At 34.8% G+C, this 17,013-nt stretch overlaps 3 protein-coding genes across 4 annotated transcripts; 1 reads left to right on the forward strand and 2 right to left on the reverse strand.

Moving 5' to 3' along the window:
• Nucleotides 1-62: 62 nt before the first annotated feature.
• Nucleotides 63-4,300, reverse strand: LOC135688237 (melanocortin receptor 5-like). The gene has a single exon (XM_065204996.2). It carries the CDS (start codon nucleotides 3,580-3,582, stop codon nucleotides 2,494-2,496), a length of 1,089 nt encoding a protein of 362 aa, XP_065061068.2. The 5' UTR covers nucleotides 3,583-4,300; the 3' UTR covers nucleotides 63-2,493.
• A 125-nt stretch (nucleotides 4,301-4,425) lies between these two features.
• On the reverse strand, nucleotides 4,426-12,808 carry LOC135688236 (uncharacterized). 2 transcript variants are annotated; one of them, XM_065204995.2, is made up of 7 exons: nucleotides 11,202-12,808; nucleotides 9,704-10,200; nucleotides 8,990-9,331; nucleotides 7,742-7,788; nucleotides 7,375-7,411; nucleotides 6,873-6,994; nucleotides 4,426-6,601 (listed from the first exon to the last, which is right to left on the reverse strand). In XM_065204995.2, the coding sequence occupies exons 1-7, from the start codon at nucleotides 11,210-11,212 to the stop codon at nucleotides 6,518-6,520; spliced, it is 1,140 nt and encodes a 379-aa protein (XP_065061067.2). In that variant the 5' UTR covers nucleotides 11,213-12,808; the 3' UTR covers nucleotides 4,426-6,517. The 2 variants fall into 2 exon arrangements, with proteins under 2 accessions (XP_065061067.2, XP_088970265.1); XM_089114139.1 differs by having other exon boundaries at nucleotides 9,704-12,808.
• On the forward strand, nucleotides 9,827-16,585 carry LOC135688240 (60S ribosome subunit biogenesis protein NIP7 homolog). Its single transcript, XM_065205004.2, has 6 exons — nucleotides 9,827-9,932; nucleotides 11,508-11,568; nucleotides 12,759-12,845; nucleotides 13,831-13,969; nucleotides 14,692-14,832; nucleotides 16,343-16,585. The coding sequence occupies exons 1-6, from the start codon at nucleotides 9,905-9,907 to the stop codon at nucleotides 16,460-16,462; spliced, it is 576 nt and encodes a 191-aa protein (XP_065061076.1). The 5' UTR covers nucleotides 9,827-9,904; the 3' UTR covers nucleotides 16,463-16,585.
• Nucleotides 16,586-17,013: the final 428 nt, after the last annotated feature.

Genomic DNA, 17,013 nt, shown 5'->3' on the forward strand with positions numbered 1-17,013 from the left:
ACTTAATCCTTGATTTGTTTTAGCTCGAAATAAATAAACTTGATCTAAACTTGGCGTTTTTATCAAAATACCTGATGAGCAGAAAATACAGCTTGCAGAAGTTTTGTCAAGCAAAAGGTGAATTCGATGGATAGTGATTCCGCTTCTGTGTAAACGGTTTCTGCCGCGCCTAATTAACGACATTGCTAGTTTCCATGATAAATAAGGTCAATTAGAATACCAGTTTGAAATGAATACCAAAATATTCCTTTGTATCTATGAAAGCAACAATTAGAAAACCACAACGGGTCTTGATGAAATGGGTATCCTTTTAAAGAGTGGCCCGGGGCCAACAACATTACGAAACCCTAATGACATAAGTTTTTTCGCTAGAAATGCAAGCCTCGAGTAAAAAGATAAAGACGGGTGAAAATGAGTCATCACTAATTTTAAGTATAACATTTAATTGAATATTGCATTTCAATGCGTATGTCAATAAACGATATTTCAAAATAAAACGGCAGCTCAAGTAAATAGAATTTAAGAATCAGTTGAGTTTAGCTAAATTGGAATACTTGTTTACTTGAGGTTATAATTGGTTTTACGCATGTACTGCATCTGCTAAAGCAGGCTATCCCATATTCTATTAAATCGCTCATGCTTATTTACATTTTGTTGTAATTTTTGGTCTTTTGTTACATTTCAAATCGCTCACATGTTTGGTAAAAGGATCTTGGATATTAGGGTACAATTTTGATCAAAATTCAGCCTCAAATTTGCATTTGATAGGTTCTAGATCGATTTTGTGTTTGTCAACAGTCAAATCTGTCTGCTCATGGCTATCTTTAAGTAGCCAGCAGCCTGTAACTTAGGCCATGAAAAAATATATCTGTACTGTTTCTCCATCTCAATGTTTTTTAAGGCTATAAGTTTTGGAGAAAAATCATTACATGCTATTTGTTGCAAAGGTAGACACCACACAGGGGATGGAGTGCAAAGTCTCTTCCTAGGGCAGTGGCTTTCCGCCAAATTGAGGGCGCATTTGATTTTGAATGAACGATCCAGAACTTGGGACGTGATTATCCTACTTTTTTCTTCATCACATTCAGCCTAGAAGCCATCACCATATGAAAGGGAGCATAAAAGCGAAGAGAATGGCGAGGGAGTGTAGTAATGTGAGAGGGCAACCAAACAAGAGATAATGATCTTGGGCACCAGTGGTAATTTTTCTTTAGGCTCGCGGCACTGATTGGTCAACTATACCGGTCTTGTGCTTGCGTTTTTCTGATTGGCCTATTTCCATCCACAACTGGGTATATATTTTTCATCGTGTTCTTTCGAAACCTTATTCTGACCTTTTATGCTCTGAGAAGTGCCAGACGAAAAAGCTTTTAGTATGTCGTAAAATGTTTGCTTTTTTCAAAGCCATTTTCAAATTCTGTACCGGAAAAAAAATTGTAAAAAAGAGATAGAGAGAATACCGATTTATAGATATCTTTTGAATCTTCCCAAATTGTCTTGTTGTACGGGCTTAATTAGCTGTTACTTTTGAAAGGAGAAAATCTTCGAATGAAGTTTTTGATATTTGAATTTGTTGCAATGAAACCTCTATTGTCTTAAAAATGTCATTTTTTTACCAATGTTTTGTGATCTTTTGACTTTCTCGTCATCCTCTTCTACCTCCTACACAAAAATATGGTATGGTAATAATCCGAAAACATAGCCAAAAGAAAATTATGTTGAAGTATTTGATTGTTGGACACCATCTGCTGGTAAATGAAAAAAATTGTCCCTCAAGAATGTTGGTCGAAAAATTTCTCTCAATATTTATGCATAACCATTTAATAAGAAAAAATTTCCTGTAAGAAAAAATAGTGTATGGATAGAAGCTAAGGCCTGGTTCAAACGTCGCACTTTTCTTGTGCCGAACCTAACTCTGTTTTGAGCGACACTTGAGCATGTTTAGCGCGACTCCCGTTTCAAACGTCAAACTTAATCATGTCGCGCCGAATGGGTTTTAGGATTGTTACATGAAGTATCTTTGTTAAGGCGCGCAATCTCACATATTTGTTTGAAACGCATGCGCCCTCCAAGAAAGAAATGAATTCTGGGAAGGAAAATAAATTAAATATAATTATGCATTGGGTTCGGTACATGACAAGTTCGACGCTTGAAACCGTGCCGTGCTGGAGCCTTGCAGCTCGGCAAGCTCTGCCGATCCAAACTAGTCTGCCGCTCCTAACTAAATCTGCCGTACCAAATTGATTCAAACGTCGCGCCCCTCATGTACTTAATTCTCGAGTTAGGTTCGGCACATGAGAAGCGCGACGTTTGAACCAAGCCTAATATTTCCTTATTTAACTATAAGTTTCAATTTCTGGAACTGTTCTCTTTATATTATGGGTGTATAGATACATGTTTCACGATTACTTCTGATTTGCAGTGTTCAATGTTTCCATATTCTCACATGACTCCAGCAGGCTCAGATGTTATTACCAAGTTTTCATTTCTTTGCTAATCAATCTCCAATTTCTTGAAGGATATTAAAGAACACAGTGGATGTCCTTTTTGGCTCGGATCACGCTTTGGTTCATAAGCAGTTATAACATACGCATCGCCAATTTTTACTGACGGTACATGTGTTATCGAAGAAGCTTCTGATCCACGTCCGCTTTCTGCGTGCCTTCTTACGTCATCTTCACGTTTGTTACCCTTCTTGCAACGGCAAATTATCGCGGCTATTGAATGCCGGAATGTCGACATGCGAATAAAGGATACTAGCGGATTTATAGCGCTGTTCAATGATATGAAGATGAATTGTAAGTCTCGCAAAACATGGCGAAAGGTACAATCACAAGAATCGCAGAACTGAAGAATATACGTGCCTATAACTGGTGGCATAGAGCATAGCAAAAAACCCCATGCTATGTAAAGAAATGTCTTTGTAATTATCTTTTCTTTTGATATTCTCCAGTGCTCTCGTTGCTCCTTTTCGCTGTTTTCCTTGCTTTGATAGCGGAACTCCTTCCACTGGACTTTCAGGATTTTGTTTACTTGATGGTATGTACCAGATAGAACGATCAAAGTAAAGACGATGGCTACATGGCAGAACACCATCAGGTAACTAATGAAACCAACTTTAAAGTATATGCCGATCATTGCTAAAGAGAAGCCCCATATTATGCAAGAAATCAGAAGAAAATTCTTGAAGCCAAGGCTATTCCTGTATCGTATAGGCCATCGTATGGCGATAAACCTGTCCAACGAGAGCATTGCAAGGCTAAGAAAACTGGCATTTGATGATATGAAGAATGTTGTGTGGAGCAAGAGCCGCTGATTATCAGGCACGAATCCACGCGCTTCATTAAGGTGTATAGCGACTGAGGTTGGCAAGGTAATCGACCCAACAATAAGATCACATAATGCTAGGTTCACGAGGAAGAAGCTGAATGGGGTCCTCAGCTTTTTTAACGGATCGAAGACGACTGCGATGATGATAAACGAATTTCCAATGCATACTGTCAATGAGAGCACTATTGATACTGCTGCTGTGAAATATGACAACTGAACTGGCGCCCAGACTTCAGGAAAGCAAGACACCATTTTGTGAGATATCTTACCAGCTCCGCTTCCTTCTGATCTTGCTAACTTACTGCATGCTTGCTACAGATCTTCTTTCGTTTGATCAACGAAGCGAAGTTTTCAAGTATTTGATATATAAACAAACCAAAATTATTTTATTTCTAGTTTAAAGTGGAATTATTAATTTGTTTGACTGCTTTGTTTTTAGACTGCAGCTGGTAAAGCCAGCTGGAAAGAACTGTTGAAGGCGTACAAAGAAAGGAGAACAGGGATATGGAGCAGAAAAGTAGCGGCAAGCCAAAATGAGAGGTTTGTATGTTGTCGACTTTGATCTCGGTAGGGCTCCCTTGGAGTGACCCAGCAGCGAAAATAGCAGCACCAAATTAGTTACCGCTACAAAAATTGTTGCAGTTTTAAAGCCGCCCTTTGGGGTTTTGTATCAAACTTAGATATGTATTAAATTTTAGGTGACGTAAGGCACGGCTGGATGTAGAAAAAAATTTGTAGAATATCTTCTAATACGTCGAAGATGCCTTTCTTGATTTTCTAAGGTCTGTCATCGCGTTATTGTGCCAGTTGCTGTAGGGAAGTTTTTACCAAATACAACTTTTAAAAAAGTTAAAGGATTTCTTTAGGACAACGTCGTTTTCTTTCTAAGCACCTGTACGATCGTTGGTTGTGCGATCAGTGCCCATACACAGTCCTGGCCTCCTCTTTTCTTTCATCTCTGATAAAGCTAAAAGAAGCTAGAAGACTTTTTAAGCCTGGATGACTCCATTCATCTAGAAAGAGGAACTTGAGACTAAATGTTCATGTTTGCGTATGTAAATCACAATAGCTAGGATGGCAAATTAGTTTTTATTAAAATACTTTGTGTTTGATCAGCTTCCAGCAGACTAAACTCCCAACCCTTCCTATTCGTGTGTTTTTGTTTACTTAAGTATTAGACAATTACAGAAGAATTAACTACAGAAGAAAAATAAATTTTGGTAAAACAGCAGGTAAGCCCATCGAATAAATTATAATTTTACAAATCCAGCAAAACTCAAGTAGAATCCTATTGTTTTCCTTGCAGATTATATAAAGGGTAATCTTTGATCTGAGACTGATCCTTTAGTACATTAGGCGGCTTGATTAGGCCAAAGAGACATTCAAACAATAGACTGTCCAGGCTTAATTAGCTTCTTTCAAAGAGCTTGCAACATATTGCATTGTTTATAATGTTCACGAAGTCTTCAAGGGTAAACTTGAGAGCATTTCTCTCTAAAACAACTGCAAGACTCGTGAAACTTTGAAGAAAACTCAGAAGTTAATAAACATTTTTTTATAGCATTATGCAGCCGCATTGAAGACTGCGAGGTTGCTTAATAGCACATTTTTCCTTGATGTTTGTATACTGAAATAAATTCATTACGTTGGTTTACCTTAAAGCTATCAAGCAGTGATAGATTTCGGAAGAGTGTTTAAAACAATACCGGGTAAAGCACAGTAAATCGTCGAGAGACAGGAAAAGCTCAATTTGTAGAAGGTAATGAAGGATACACTGAGCACACTACAAAAGAAAGATGACTTTTAAATAAAACATTGACTGGCAACCTATCTTCAGCATCTTTAGAAGCAAAAATTATTCTGTTTCTTTTGGAAAACATACTCAGTAATAAAGACAACAATAGGTTAACATTGTCTAACAGTAGGCTGGTGTAACTGTTGGAACAGTTTCAATAGAGTTTGTGTGATGCCACAAAAATCTATTCTTAGAATTTTTTAGTTTGACTACATAACCTAGAAAAGCTATGAAATGAATCTAAAAATGCCAAATTAGTTAAATATGTTGGATATGTGATGGTAAGAGGGATATGGTTAATGAAAGATTTGATATTTGTTGACGATTTACTGTTTTTTTGCTTGTTTTATTAAGTTATAAACCAAGACCAAAATACAATGGTTTGATAGGGAACGAGTCCATGCTTACGTTGCCCAATTTTTTATTAATGATTTAAAGAATATTTAAAAGAAATATCAAGTCCATCAAAACGTTGGACTGCAGCTGCAAATTGTGCAAAGATTTTATTCCAAATCTAGGTTTTTGTAATTAATATATTTTGTAAATTGTAATTAGTACGTTCTGTATAGTTGGCCTTAATTAGCTAAACGCAATTTTCTCCGCCAACTCTAAATAAATTGTTTATTATTAATATTATTATTATTATTTTTATTATTATTATATTTTTAATACATCTAGCTGATTTTTCACAGCCTGAGACACTTCATGGTGCTTTATCAGGCAGTTGAATCTGAATTAAAAAAACAGGTTGTCATTCATCAACAATTTATATTAAAAAATACACAATATTTTGGATATCAGGCCCATTTGCCATTGACGATTTTTGACAATTACTAAAATAGGAAACATTTTTTGTAGCGATATCATTTTCAGAAAATAAGTTTTTTAAAATTTCTTTTCACTTCAGATCACTTTTCAAAATATATATTTGAATTTAGAATATGTATTTGAATGTTATCCGTTGACTTTAGTAATATCCCTTGAAGCCACAAAACTAAAAGTGTTTTTTGCGGACATTTTCCTTTGAAGCGTCACGCAACCTTCTCAAATTAAAGACCTTTAACTTATACTTGTATGTACCAAACCATATGAATTAGTGATCAAATATATATATATATATCAAACCATTTAATGAATTCAAACCACTAATTATACTAACCTTGAAAATTCAAAAAATTATTATTAACTACTCACAATTTAGTATAAGTTACAATAAAACCTCATTAAATAGATAATAAAATATTAAATACTAAGTTCTAACTAAGTCCGTGTCGAAGGATCTATTTCGCCATTCCCTTGTTATGGTCTTAACGTGTTGTTTGCGGTACTGCAATGTCCAATATCATTTAGTGATCCATTCTCGTTATCACTGCTGGAAGGTCTCTTTACAGATTAAACAGGCAAGCCTCTTTCTTCCTTATACTTTTCGTAGGTGGCATTCTCTACTTCTGTCAGTATTTTGTTCAACGCGTAAATCTAAAATGACAAGCAATAATATCATCCTGTAGCCGCTCTGTTTCATCTACTGTAACATAGTATAGAGTTACGAACTAATGTGATATTTATGACATTTGAATGAGTTTTACATCAGCGTTCTTTCAACTTTCTGGCCAGAGTGGTACCAGAGGCACATATCATCAGTGTCTGTGATCATACAAACTGCATATAGGTCTACTAAGATAAACACATATTGCAAATGTCTGAGGTAGCAACCTTCTACAACTTAGCATCCTTTTTCAATGCTTACCTCAGCTCGCTGCCTTTGCTTGATCTTCAAAAGCATTTCCTTATTCCTTTGTTTTTCCTCCTGAAGTTGCTTCTGCTCTCTCGTTATTCTCTCCTCGTTTTCGCGTTTAGCCTGCTTTGATACTAGAAGTAAAAATGCAACAATTGCTTAAAATACACCACAATATGTAACTCAGCTGCGCACTCCTCTATCTACATGCTAGTGTTAATATGATTGTTCCATCCAATTGCATGGGTCGTTCACGACGACGATGGTAGAATATTTCAATTTATTTGGCTATCCTTATGAAGGATAGCCACTCGGGTTTATTTAAATCTTAACACGTTTGTTAGAAACGACTCCAAATCTTTTATAAATTGAATTGTTGTTGATTTACCATATTACAGATTGCAAGAATTTCATTGGAATTTTAAAGCTAAAAAATAGGAAATGCAGCAAGTAGTAATAGGCATTATCCGAGAATTAAAGAATTTTGTCAAATCAACACTATAAAACTACATACCCAGTCCAGCTAACTTTGAAGTAACCAAACGTTTGCTCTACAAAACAATATGATATTCACATTACTTTTCCAGCTAGCTTATAATCTCTTTAGGATTAAAGATCCCTGAGGCAACGGCAAATTTATTATAAAATCTTTTTTGTTGAACTTTGAAAGGGGAGAATAGAAATGAACATTTTGCACGAATTAATTTGCAAAATAAATCCACGGGAAGATTGTAGCACATTTATTTCAAGTTTATTACATTTTATTGTTAGGAACTAACAAGATATTGAGCCTTCAGTTTTTCAGTCTTTAGTCAATATAAATAGATATGACTTGCATCGACTTCATGGCTAAAATTTTTAAGAAAATAAAATGTTTTTACCTTCGTATCTGACAATGATGGGACCCATTCAATCTCCTCGTAAAAACCTGCAAATAATTTAAGCCAGTCAGGATTCAAATGATCGTTAATTTTATAGAGAGACGCATTTAGGTGCTCAATATACAGGGGTCTTAATAAGCGTGATTTGTTAGGGGAAGATTTCAATAGGTAATAAGTGGGAAAGGGCGCTTATTAGGCACCTAAGAGTACATCCTTCAAAACATCATTCGAGATTTATCAGGTTAACAACATAGTTCATGGGTTAATAGATCGGAGCTCCCTGATTGAATCAAGCAGTTGCTTACTAGTTTCCGATATTTACCCTTAAACATCATCGGGACCTAAGGACAGAGACTCAATAAATAGTTTTTGTAACAATGCCCACCAACCAAAATCCTGGAAAAGATAGGCAACACACTTTTAGATGTACCCTTTTAGATGTACTCTTTTATAGAAGTTTAGTTGGACGACTTTTCGTGCTGCTTTCAACAAGCTTCTCATAAAATACCGAATTCTAATATTGGCGTTAACCTGTTAAGAAAGTCCAATACAAGCAAACAATTGACAGAAAGGTTTGGTACCTTCTAACGCTGAGAAAATGCCAAGGAAATTTTACAAATCTTCTATCTGTCATTGTTGACATCACGAATTTAAAAGTAAGGGGCAAAGCTAACGAAAGTGGGGGGGGGGAGCAAGGCTTCTTTCGCCTTTTCTGTAGCTTTGAAATTATTTGCTTCACAAATAGTGGGTGGTATGTGCCCTTCTTTGACGGCTTGATATTGTATCTAAGTTTAAAATTTATCATGTTGAAGGCATTAAAGCACCATTTAGCCAAAGTGATTGGATGGTTTTTTGTACTGAAACTTCTTTCTATAGACATTGTTAAAAATGCATCTGAGGTGCACAGAAAGCTACTTTCAATTTTGTATAGCAACTTACAAAATCCATTCCTATGAAGTGATTTCAAGGCACTGGGTTGTGTGGCCTCCAAGACACTATACCCATGATAAATATCATTAAGATCATTTTGTCAAAGTAAACACACTTTTGTCAAAGTAAGTGCATTTTATTCAATACAAGTTCAAAACATTTAAGAAACATAAAAAATGATAATAGTTATTACAATTATATTATATTTACTAATGTTAAATTTAGCAGGTGATTTTTTAAATTAGCCAAGTGAAAGTCATGTTAAAGAAAGAGTGCTACTGCAGGAAATTTAAATTCAATGATTAAGTCAAAGTTTACCTGAGCAAGGGGTGGCTGGAGGAACTGCAGGAACACCCATGAGGGTACCTGATCTCTTTTCAGATAAATAGACTTTTGTCAAACGAGTTACTGGACTTCCATCCATACTGCTTTTAATGGATCCATTTGAAGACAAAATAACATCAAAGTCTGTGAAAGATCTGGGACCTTTTATAGCCAAAGAGTTTGATCTTCTACTAATACATGGCAAAGACTTGTTTTGTATCAGTGTACTGCTTTGTAAATTTTGAAAGTTTGATTTCTGATGCAGCTTCAAACCATTAATTGTAGTTTTGTTACTTTTACAGGTGATTTCTTCAATTGCACATCCACCTTTCCTAGCTGAAACAAAGGACATTTAAATTACAAATGATTCAAAATCATATATTTGCTAGAATGTCGAAAAAGGTATTTTTAGTCTTGTATACATTAATTTTCTATTCACTGTCATTTAGTATTGGACAATCAAACAAATGTGAAGTATCTCTTGGGAGATCAAAGCAATTAGGTTTATCCTATAAAATAAAAGAACAGCTAAAAATAAAAGTTTCTGATTCATAATTGGCAGCAACAGCAGTATTTTTACATACTTCACATACTTCTTAAGTAACATTTCCTTGAATAAAATATGCTGAAGTGCTGCATTTCTTAACTTTTCCATGCACCATAAATTGAAACTGTACTGAACGATTATTATCTATCAAGTAAACTTACATGTTTGAAGAGAGATTCTTTTAGATTTTGAATTTTTATAGACTTTACTCATCCTTCTGCTGCAAGATGATTTGCTTGACTTGTGTTTTTTCTTCTTTGAGGATTTTTGTTCTCTTTTAGAGCCATTATCATTGACCATGTTATTAGATTCTATAATGGTATTGATTTCATTTTCATGATGGTGTGACTGTCTGCATATTGATGAAGAATAACTGGCTCCTGATTTCAGGTTTTCTTTTCTTTCTCCAAGTTTCAAGCCTCTCATTGATAAACAAACATTGTCCAAATTTATTTTGAACTTTGCTGATAATGTGCCTCTAGGTTTTCTTTCCAATGGACAACTTCCAACTTTAAAAGCTGGAAGGTTTTGACAGAGATCAAGGGTAAACTTATTTTGAACCAACACATAATCATCCTTTTGAAAATATTTTGCTTGTTGAATGAAAGTATCTTGACTTGAGACTCCCAAAGGACAGGCGGATGAGATTCTCAGATATCTAAAAATGAAAATTGAACCTTTTAGATTTTTAGCCTTTTCAAAGTCATCAAGAGAAAATGATATCATAATGTGGATAAGATGTAACTCAAGCAAACAAAGATTTGAAATGTTTTGCAAATTATATTGTCTTTCTACTGTGGTTCATTGCAGCAAAGGCTTAAACCCATTACTAATACAAAAGCTCTTTGTGCGAGGATGGCTCAGTGGTTTTGGTTGCTGACTACATCCAAGGGTTTGTGGTATGCGTCTCTGGCATGACCAAACTTTCACCCAGAGTAAGGGGAGTCACCCACTTTCTGCAACTCCAGGCAAAGGAATCAGGGGGTGTGGTCTCATCAAGAGGAAGGACTAGTAAACTGCTTGATAAGCACGGCCTTTCAGTGTCCAAAAAACTACCTTCAAATGCTAGGTAGCAAATAAACATACATAGAACTTCTTACAAATAGATAAATGCATAAAAGATCATCAAAGTCATGCTTAGTTTATCTGTAAAATTGAACAATTTAATGAGAAGATTGAGGATTTCAAACAACTGGTCAAGTAATGTTGAAAAATGTTTGATTTTTCAAAGCTATCTTCAAATTTTTTACCACCAAAAAATAGACTAAAAGATACCTTGACCCTCACCTTTAAATACCTTTAAATTTTCTCCTCAAAGATCTAGCTGAAGGGTTAAATTGTTTTTTCCCTAAGAACTTAGCTCTGTTTAAATGTTATCTTACTGATTTATTTACAAATACCGGGCTCAAAGTACGCCCATTGCAAAAATATAAATATCGCCTACATTATTGTTATCTTCATTTCATCCTTTTAAAAAGCTCTTTACTGTTCATCCAAAAACAACATCTAAGAAGATAAATCGGTATATATTTTGGCACATCTTCCTGGACTTTGTTTAGAATGTCAAACGATATTCAGAAGCAAATAAGATTAAGACAACAAATGTGACATCAGCGAAAGCTAAATTAGTTTTTAGAAAGAATAAAAAACTTTTAGTACCTTGTGTTCATATTTGTGACAAAGTCATTTACTTGATACAAGAAACTTTGTTAACGGCAATCAAATTACTTTATTTTTCTGTAATTTCAAAAGATGTTCGATAGAGCAATGAACCCAGCTGATGTTGTTTTGATTTCAAAAACAAATCTAATAGGTGAGGCTGCTGTTATGACAACGACCTAATCTCGATTTCATGTCTTTCTCACACGAGGGCAGTGCTAGGCCTTCACAGCTAACTTTACGAAGCGATTTTACGATACATATACAATATATATAACGAATTAATAAAATTTTATTGGAATTTAGTTAAAATGAGACCTCTTACAGATGAAGAAACAAAGAATGTTTTGGAGAAGTTGATAAAGTAGTAAGTTATTTGGAATCTTGAAATGTTTGGACTCAATTGAACATAATCTCTCTCTATATATACCATGTGTTTTTGTCGATAATGTCACTTGACGTCTTTTATGTTTGGAAATGTAGCCGAATTGATGGGACTGTGGCAATTTCCGTACTTAATTGAAAAATATTCACTCCCGCTCACCATTATGTTTTGATCGAAAATGATGGCAGTGTGCATTCCATGTACTTAGGCCCCAAGATCTTCGGTGTACTCTCAAGTTTTTTTTCGGCGTACGGCGTGCAAACCACCGGGTACCATCCAGCACCACATTCATCCCCACATTCAAAAACTTGCTTGTACTGCTCGAAAATTTGTCGATATGACAATGATTAGTACAAAAATGTGTTTTTTCCGAGTTTCCTTTCAATTTCCACTCGATAAAAGCTGAGATACACCGAAATACTCATGTTCTGGTACTTCGTTGCAAAACATTTTATAAATGGAAATTTTTACTGCGTGCTAAAATTGAAATTTTGTTGTTTTTAGGTTTTGGTTGGCGCAGCGCAGCAGTAGTTCGATGGGGAGGGGGTCTTTTAGAATTATCGTATATTTAAAGATGTGGAAAAACGTACTGATTAATCGTGAATGAGTCTACTGTGAGGTTATTCTGATTGTTATTTATCCACAACTGGGTATATCTGTTTGATAGTTTAAAAGAACTATGTCCCTTTAATCACATCAGGCATGGTCCACCATAGCTGCAAGCTTATGCAAGTTTTCCACCCTGGGCATATTATTGTCTTCCCTTTATAACCAGACTGCAAAGTTTGGTCCTCATTGGGAACCCGTTCTCCTCATAATAATTTTTATCTTTCATGCCCACACATCATTAAGAATCTGCCGTAAATTCCTAACACAATATTTGTTAATTTTATCCTGTCCCCCACAAATATTCCACCTTTTAAATTTCTTTTAGACTTCTTATAACGAGACAAGAAAAAGAAAACAAGGTCTCTTTGAAAGCTTTGGCCACAAATTCTGTGCATAATTTTGTGGGAAATGTTATTTTTCTGCAAAAATTAAAATGATTGTTCTTGTGTTCCCTGCACAGAAAGGATACTTCACAGTCTGGCCTTATAGTTGCCAAGCTGCTTGAGTAGCAACTGTCTTGGTCCCTGTAAGTTTCCTTGAATCATTTTCAAATTTTCTTGCAGTATTGGTGATAATACTCGCATGCTATTAGACAGACCAGATGGACAATATTGCTTCAGACTACACAAAGATAGGATTTATTATGTGAAGTAAGTTTCTCATGATAAATTTATGCCACCAAACATTTTGTGGATGTGAAATTATTGAATGTGTAATATTAGGACTTCCAATGGAAGGTTAACAATTGTCTTTTTTATAGTTTCTCTTATTTTTGATGCAATGATAATAGCTAAAAAAGGAAGGCAGCACAGCATGTTTCAAAAAAGTTGCAGTAAATCTGGTAGCGACTCTATATGCAATTACAATATAGAGAATTTTTTTGGCGTTTTCTTTTATGAAAACAATGTCAATTGACCTACATACAAACAAAAAAACAGCCATTGTGTAAACAGAAGGAGTTCGTTTTCTCTCTTGGACTCCAGTGGTAATTGTTCTTTAGGCACGTGGCACTGATTGGTCAACTATACCGGTCTTGTGCTTGCGTTTTTCTGATTGGCCTATTTCAATCCACAACTGGGTATATATTTTTCATTGTGTTCTTTCCGACCCTATCCTGACGTTTTATGCTCTGAGGAGTGTCAGACGAAAAAACTTTTAGTTAATATGTTGTGAAATGTTTGGTTTTTTCTAGCCATTTTCAATGTCAATTGAATACACTATGAATACAGAAAATGTTCATAGTGCTTCAACATTAATCTTTTAGTAGTCCGTTGTTAGTATGCCTCAGTTTAAAGCTGCAAAAATTTCAATAAAACTCCACAAAACTGTAATGTGACTATATTTTCCGTAATAGTGACCATCCATTTGTGAATTTCAGATTTTCAGTGCTTGGATATTGCCTGGCTAGGAATCATACAAGTTTTTTTCTGTTGTGATTGAATTCAAATGTCTCCATCTCAGATTACTTTGTTTTCACACGAAAATAGAGCTGTGTGAAAGGGGCCTTACTAAGAATAAAAGAATGATAAAAAATTCAACCTGAGCTGTAGGCAGGGTCTGAAAACTAATTGCTTAAATAATAAAGCTTGATTCATGTTCTTTTAATTAATTTACTTCTGCTTTCCTCTACTATAGAGAGGAAATAATGAAAAAAGCTACAAACATTGGTAGAGATAATTTAATCAGCCTTGGCACATGTTTTGGAAAGTTTACAAAGTCTGGAAAATTCAGGCTACAGATTACTGCCTTGGATTTCTTAGCGCCTTATGCAAAGGTAAGTCTTTAGCAAAATGTTATAAAATATAAACATCAAATTTGACGCGCTTGCAGATTTTTCTCATCCAAAATTTCTTAGGTTAGAAGATATTGTGGATGATCAAAATGTAAACAACTTTCTACTGAAGTTCAACAGCACACAAAAAGGCAGTACCTTGTTTTAGTTCTACAAAGTCAGTTCACTCAACAGTATGAGAAAGACTCTTGATGAAAAAGCAGACAATGTCTTTGTTATGTATATATTTAGGTTGGCCTTCTCTCAGTAATGAATTTTCTGATACTCCAAAATACCAAAATGACAATGAAAATTATCTAGAGAGAAGACATTATCTTTCCTTTTCAATTTTCTGCAAGGATAATGATTTTCCTTATGTGCATATATAAAGAAATAGATTACAAAAGAGCACTTGCAAGAACTTGTTTTGTGTGGATAAGTATGGATGAGTTTCTTTGCAAAGCTTTTATTATATTGTTTTTAACATGTAAATATGAGAGGATAATTGAATTGTTTTAAGCATATTTTTAAATTGTTTTTTATTGGTCCTTCAAATGGAGAATTGATAGTAGTAATCCTCTTGGAACATACTGATTAACTACTCTTTTCTTCTCCATCAAATTTTTATGTAATAACTATATGGTTTTGTCCTTTATCCTGGCACTGGTTGATGTGGAAGATGGTTTATTAGTTGCGTTATGTAATTTATTATTTGTTTTTATTAGTTCAAGGTATGGGTGAAACCAAGTGCAGATCAATCCTTTCTTTATGGCAACCATGTCCTGAAGTCTGGCCTAGGAAGAATAACTGAAAACACAGGTCAATATCAAGGTGTAATAGTCTACTCGATGGGAGATATTCCTTTGGTAAGTAGATATTTCTCAATTTTTTTATATTTGGGTATCTGCAAATCTCTAGAATTTAGTATTTCTACTTAAAAATACATTTTAAAGCCACCCAGGAAAACTCTGTTACTAATTGAGTAATCTTAGAAAAGGAAATTTTGCAGGGACACTGACAAACATGGCACACAAAAATTGCAATTATTGACCCCCATTTTTATTTTTCTGTGGCTCTTTCAAGACCCTTTTTAAACCCTTTTTTCATACACAAAGAATTTATCTAAAAATTTAAAATAAAAATATTTTAACTTTGCTTTAACTTCATTAATAACTTTTAATAACAACCATCAACGATTTGTTTAAATTCTTCTTTGTGTTTAATTTACTACTTAGCCGTTACATTCTCACCCAGTCTATTAGCACCCCATTCGTTTGGGTCCTCTGAATAGTTATTTGTGATTAATAGGCATGACTCATAGGTGAGGATTTGTGCAGTTGGAAGAGATAATAAATATCCGGAAGTAACGATAATATACTTATGGTTGAAACAGTTTTTTTTATTTTGGTAATTGTCCGATGGAGTTCTCGTCATTTTCTGTCCCATCGAGTTCTTGTCATTTTCCTCAAAAAACCGTATTGCACTTCTTTTGCCCTCCAACCCTATAATCCAAATGGAAAAATATTATTTTTTCATATTTTGGTAGCATTGAATTACGCTGAAGTTAAAAAAGCGGACCCTAATGATAACATGGACTGATAGGATCTCCTTGTAGAATATTCGATAAAGTAAAAAACTACGTTGTTGCTACGAATTGCATTTTTCAAAAAGAGGGTCAGCTTCTAGAAGGTCGCTGAAAGAGAAATGAGTTGAAAGGAATAGTTACACCTAGTCTTTTGCCGCTGTTTTGTGCCACTTTGAAACAAATTGAACAGTATGAACAGAAAACGGAAGATCAATAATAACTGTAAACTTTTTAATGGAATACATTAAAAATGTTAAGTTTTGTCCTTGAATCTGAAAATTATACTTGACTAGGGCCGCCGAGAGTTTTTGGAGGCAAAACCGAAAGACGAGGCGAGCGGAATGAACTGAAAATTTTCAGATTCTGTGAAATCACGCCCTTCAGATTAGCTTAAAATGCTTCTCAGAAAATTTTGTGTGTCATTTTCTTGCAATCATTTAGAACGTTTGATTATTTTTTGGCAAATTTTTCCTCTGTTTAATTAATTCCTTTTTTCAAATGGAATTCATTTACTTATGAGGCCCCTTAGACCTCGAGGCCCTGGGACAATTTGCCCCCTTGCCTCCCCCTCTTGGCAGCCCTGTACATGACTAAACCTATTCTCAAAGGGAACTGTAAAACTCCTGTCTCCTTCCACTCCACCTGCGTACTTAACAACATTGACGGATATTAAGGTACAGTTACTTAAAGTTCTTTTTCGTTCTCATGCTCTTTATTTTATACCCACAATTATTCTGTCAAAATGACTTTACAGTACAAGCATTCATTTGATAAATTCTTATCTTTGCCAGGGCTTTGGTGCAACTGCTAGATCGACAGAACAATGTCGTCATGCTGATCCAACTGATATTGTTTGTTTCCATCAGGCAGATGTTGGCGAATACTTGAGAAACGAAGACACCTTGACGTAAACCGTCTTGTATAAAAAAGTATTGTATTTATTTCTGAGTTACTTAATACTTTTATATCATTATATCTTTATCAAATTGTTTTCAATATAAAACAAAACATATCACAGTCTTGTGTTGACGTCATTACCAGAGTTTTATTGTCATGTCCATTTTGGCTTTGAACTTTCTTTCTCTAGACAGCTGTCGCCTTTGCACGGATCCTTCTTTCTTGCAATATTTTAGAGCATATAACGTTTCAGCTTTCATTAGAATTAGAACAAAGATTTTGAAGTAAACCTTTGTCATTTGCAACAGGAATCAATTACCAACGTCTGTAAGCAACAGGAAGATTTTTCTTGTACGAATTTACTTCGGAAAATCTATCTAAGAACTGACCTTGCCATGTCTTTGAGAATTTTTCTTCATGCCTGGAGGATGCATCTCCATTTGAATGTCGTGCTTCTAAAGATTTACTAAGTCTTGCTTTGGTCTTCTGGTCTAACTTCTTTGTTTGGTTCTTGACGCGAACACAACGTTAGTCTTAGACATATCTCTATGGTTTTCAATGACGA

The sequence above is a fragment of the Rhopilema esculentum genome, chromosome 19, assembly GCF_057945365.1.
Source record: "Rhopilema esculentum isolate cy_ngs chromosome 19, ASM5794536v1, whole genome shotgun sequence".
Classification (NCBI taxonomy): Eukaryota; Metazoa; Cnidaria; class Scyphozoa; order Rhizostomeae; family Rhizostomatidae; genus Rhopilema; species Rhopilema esculentum.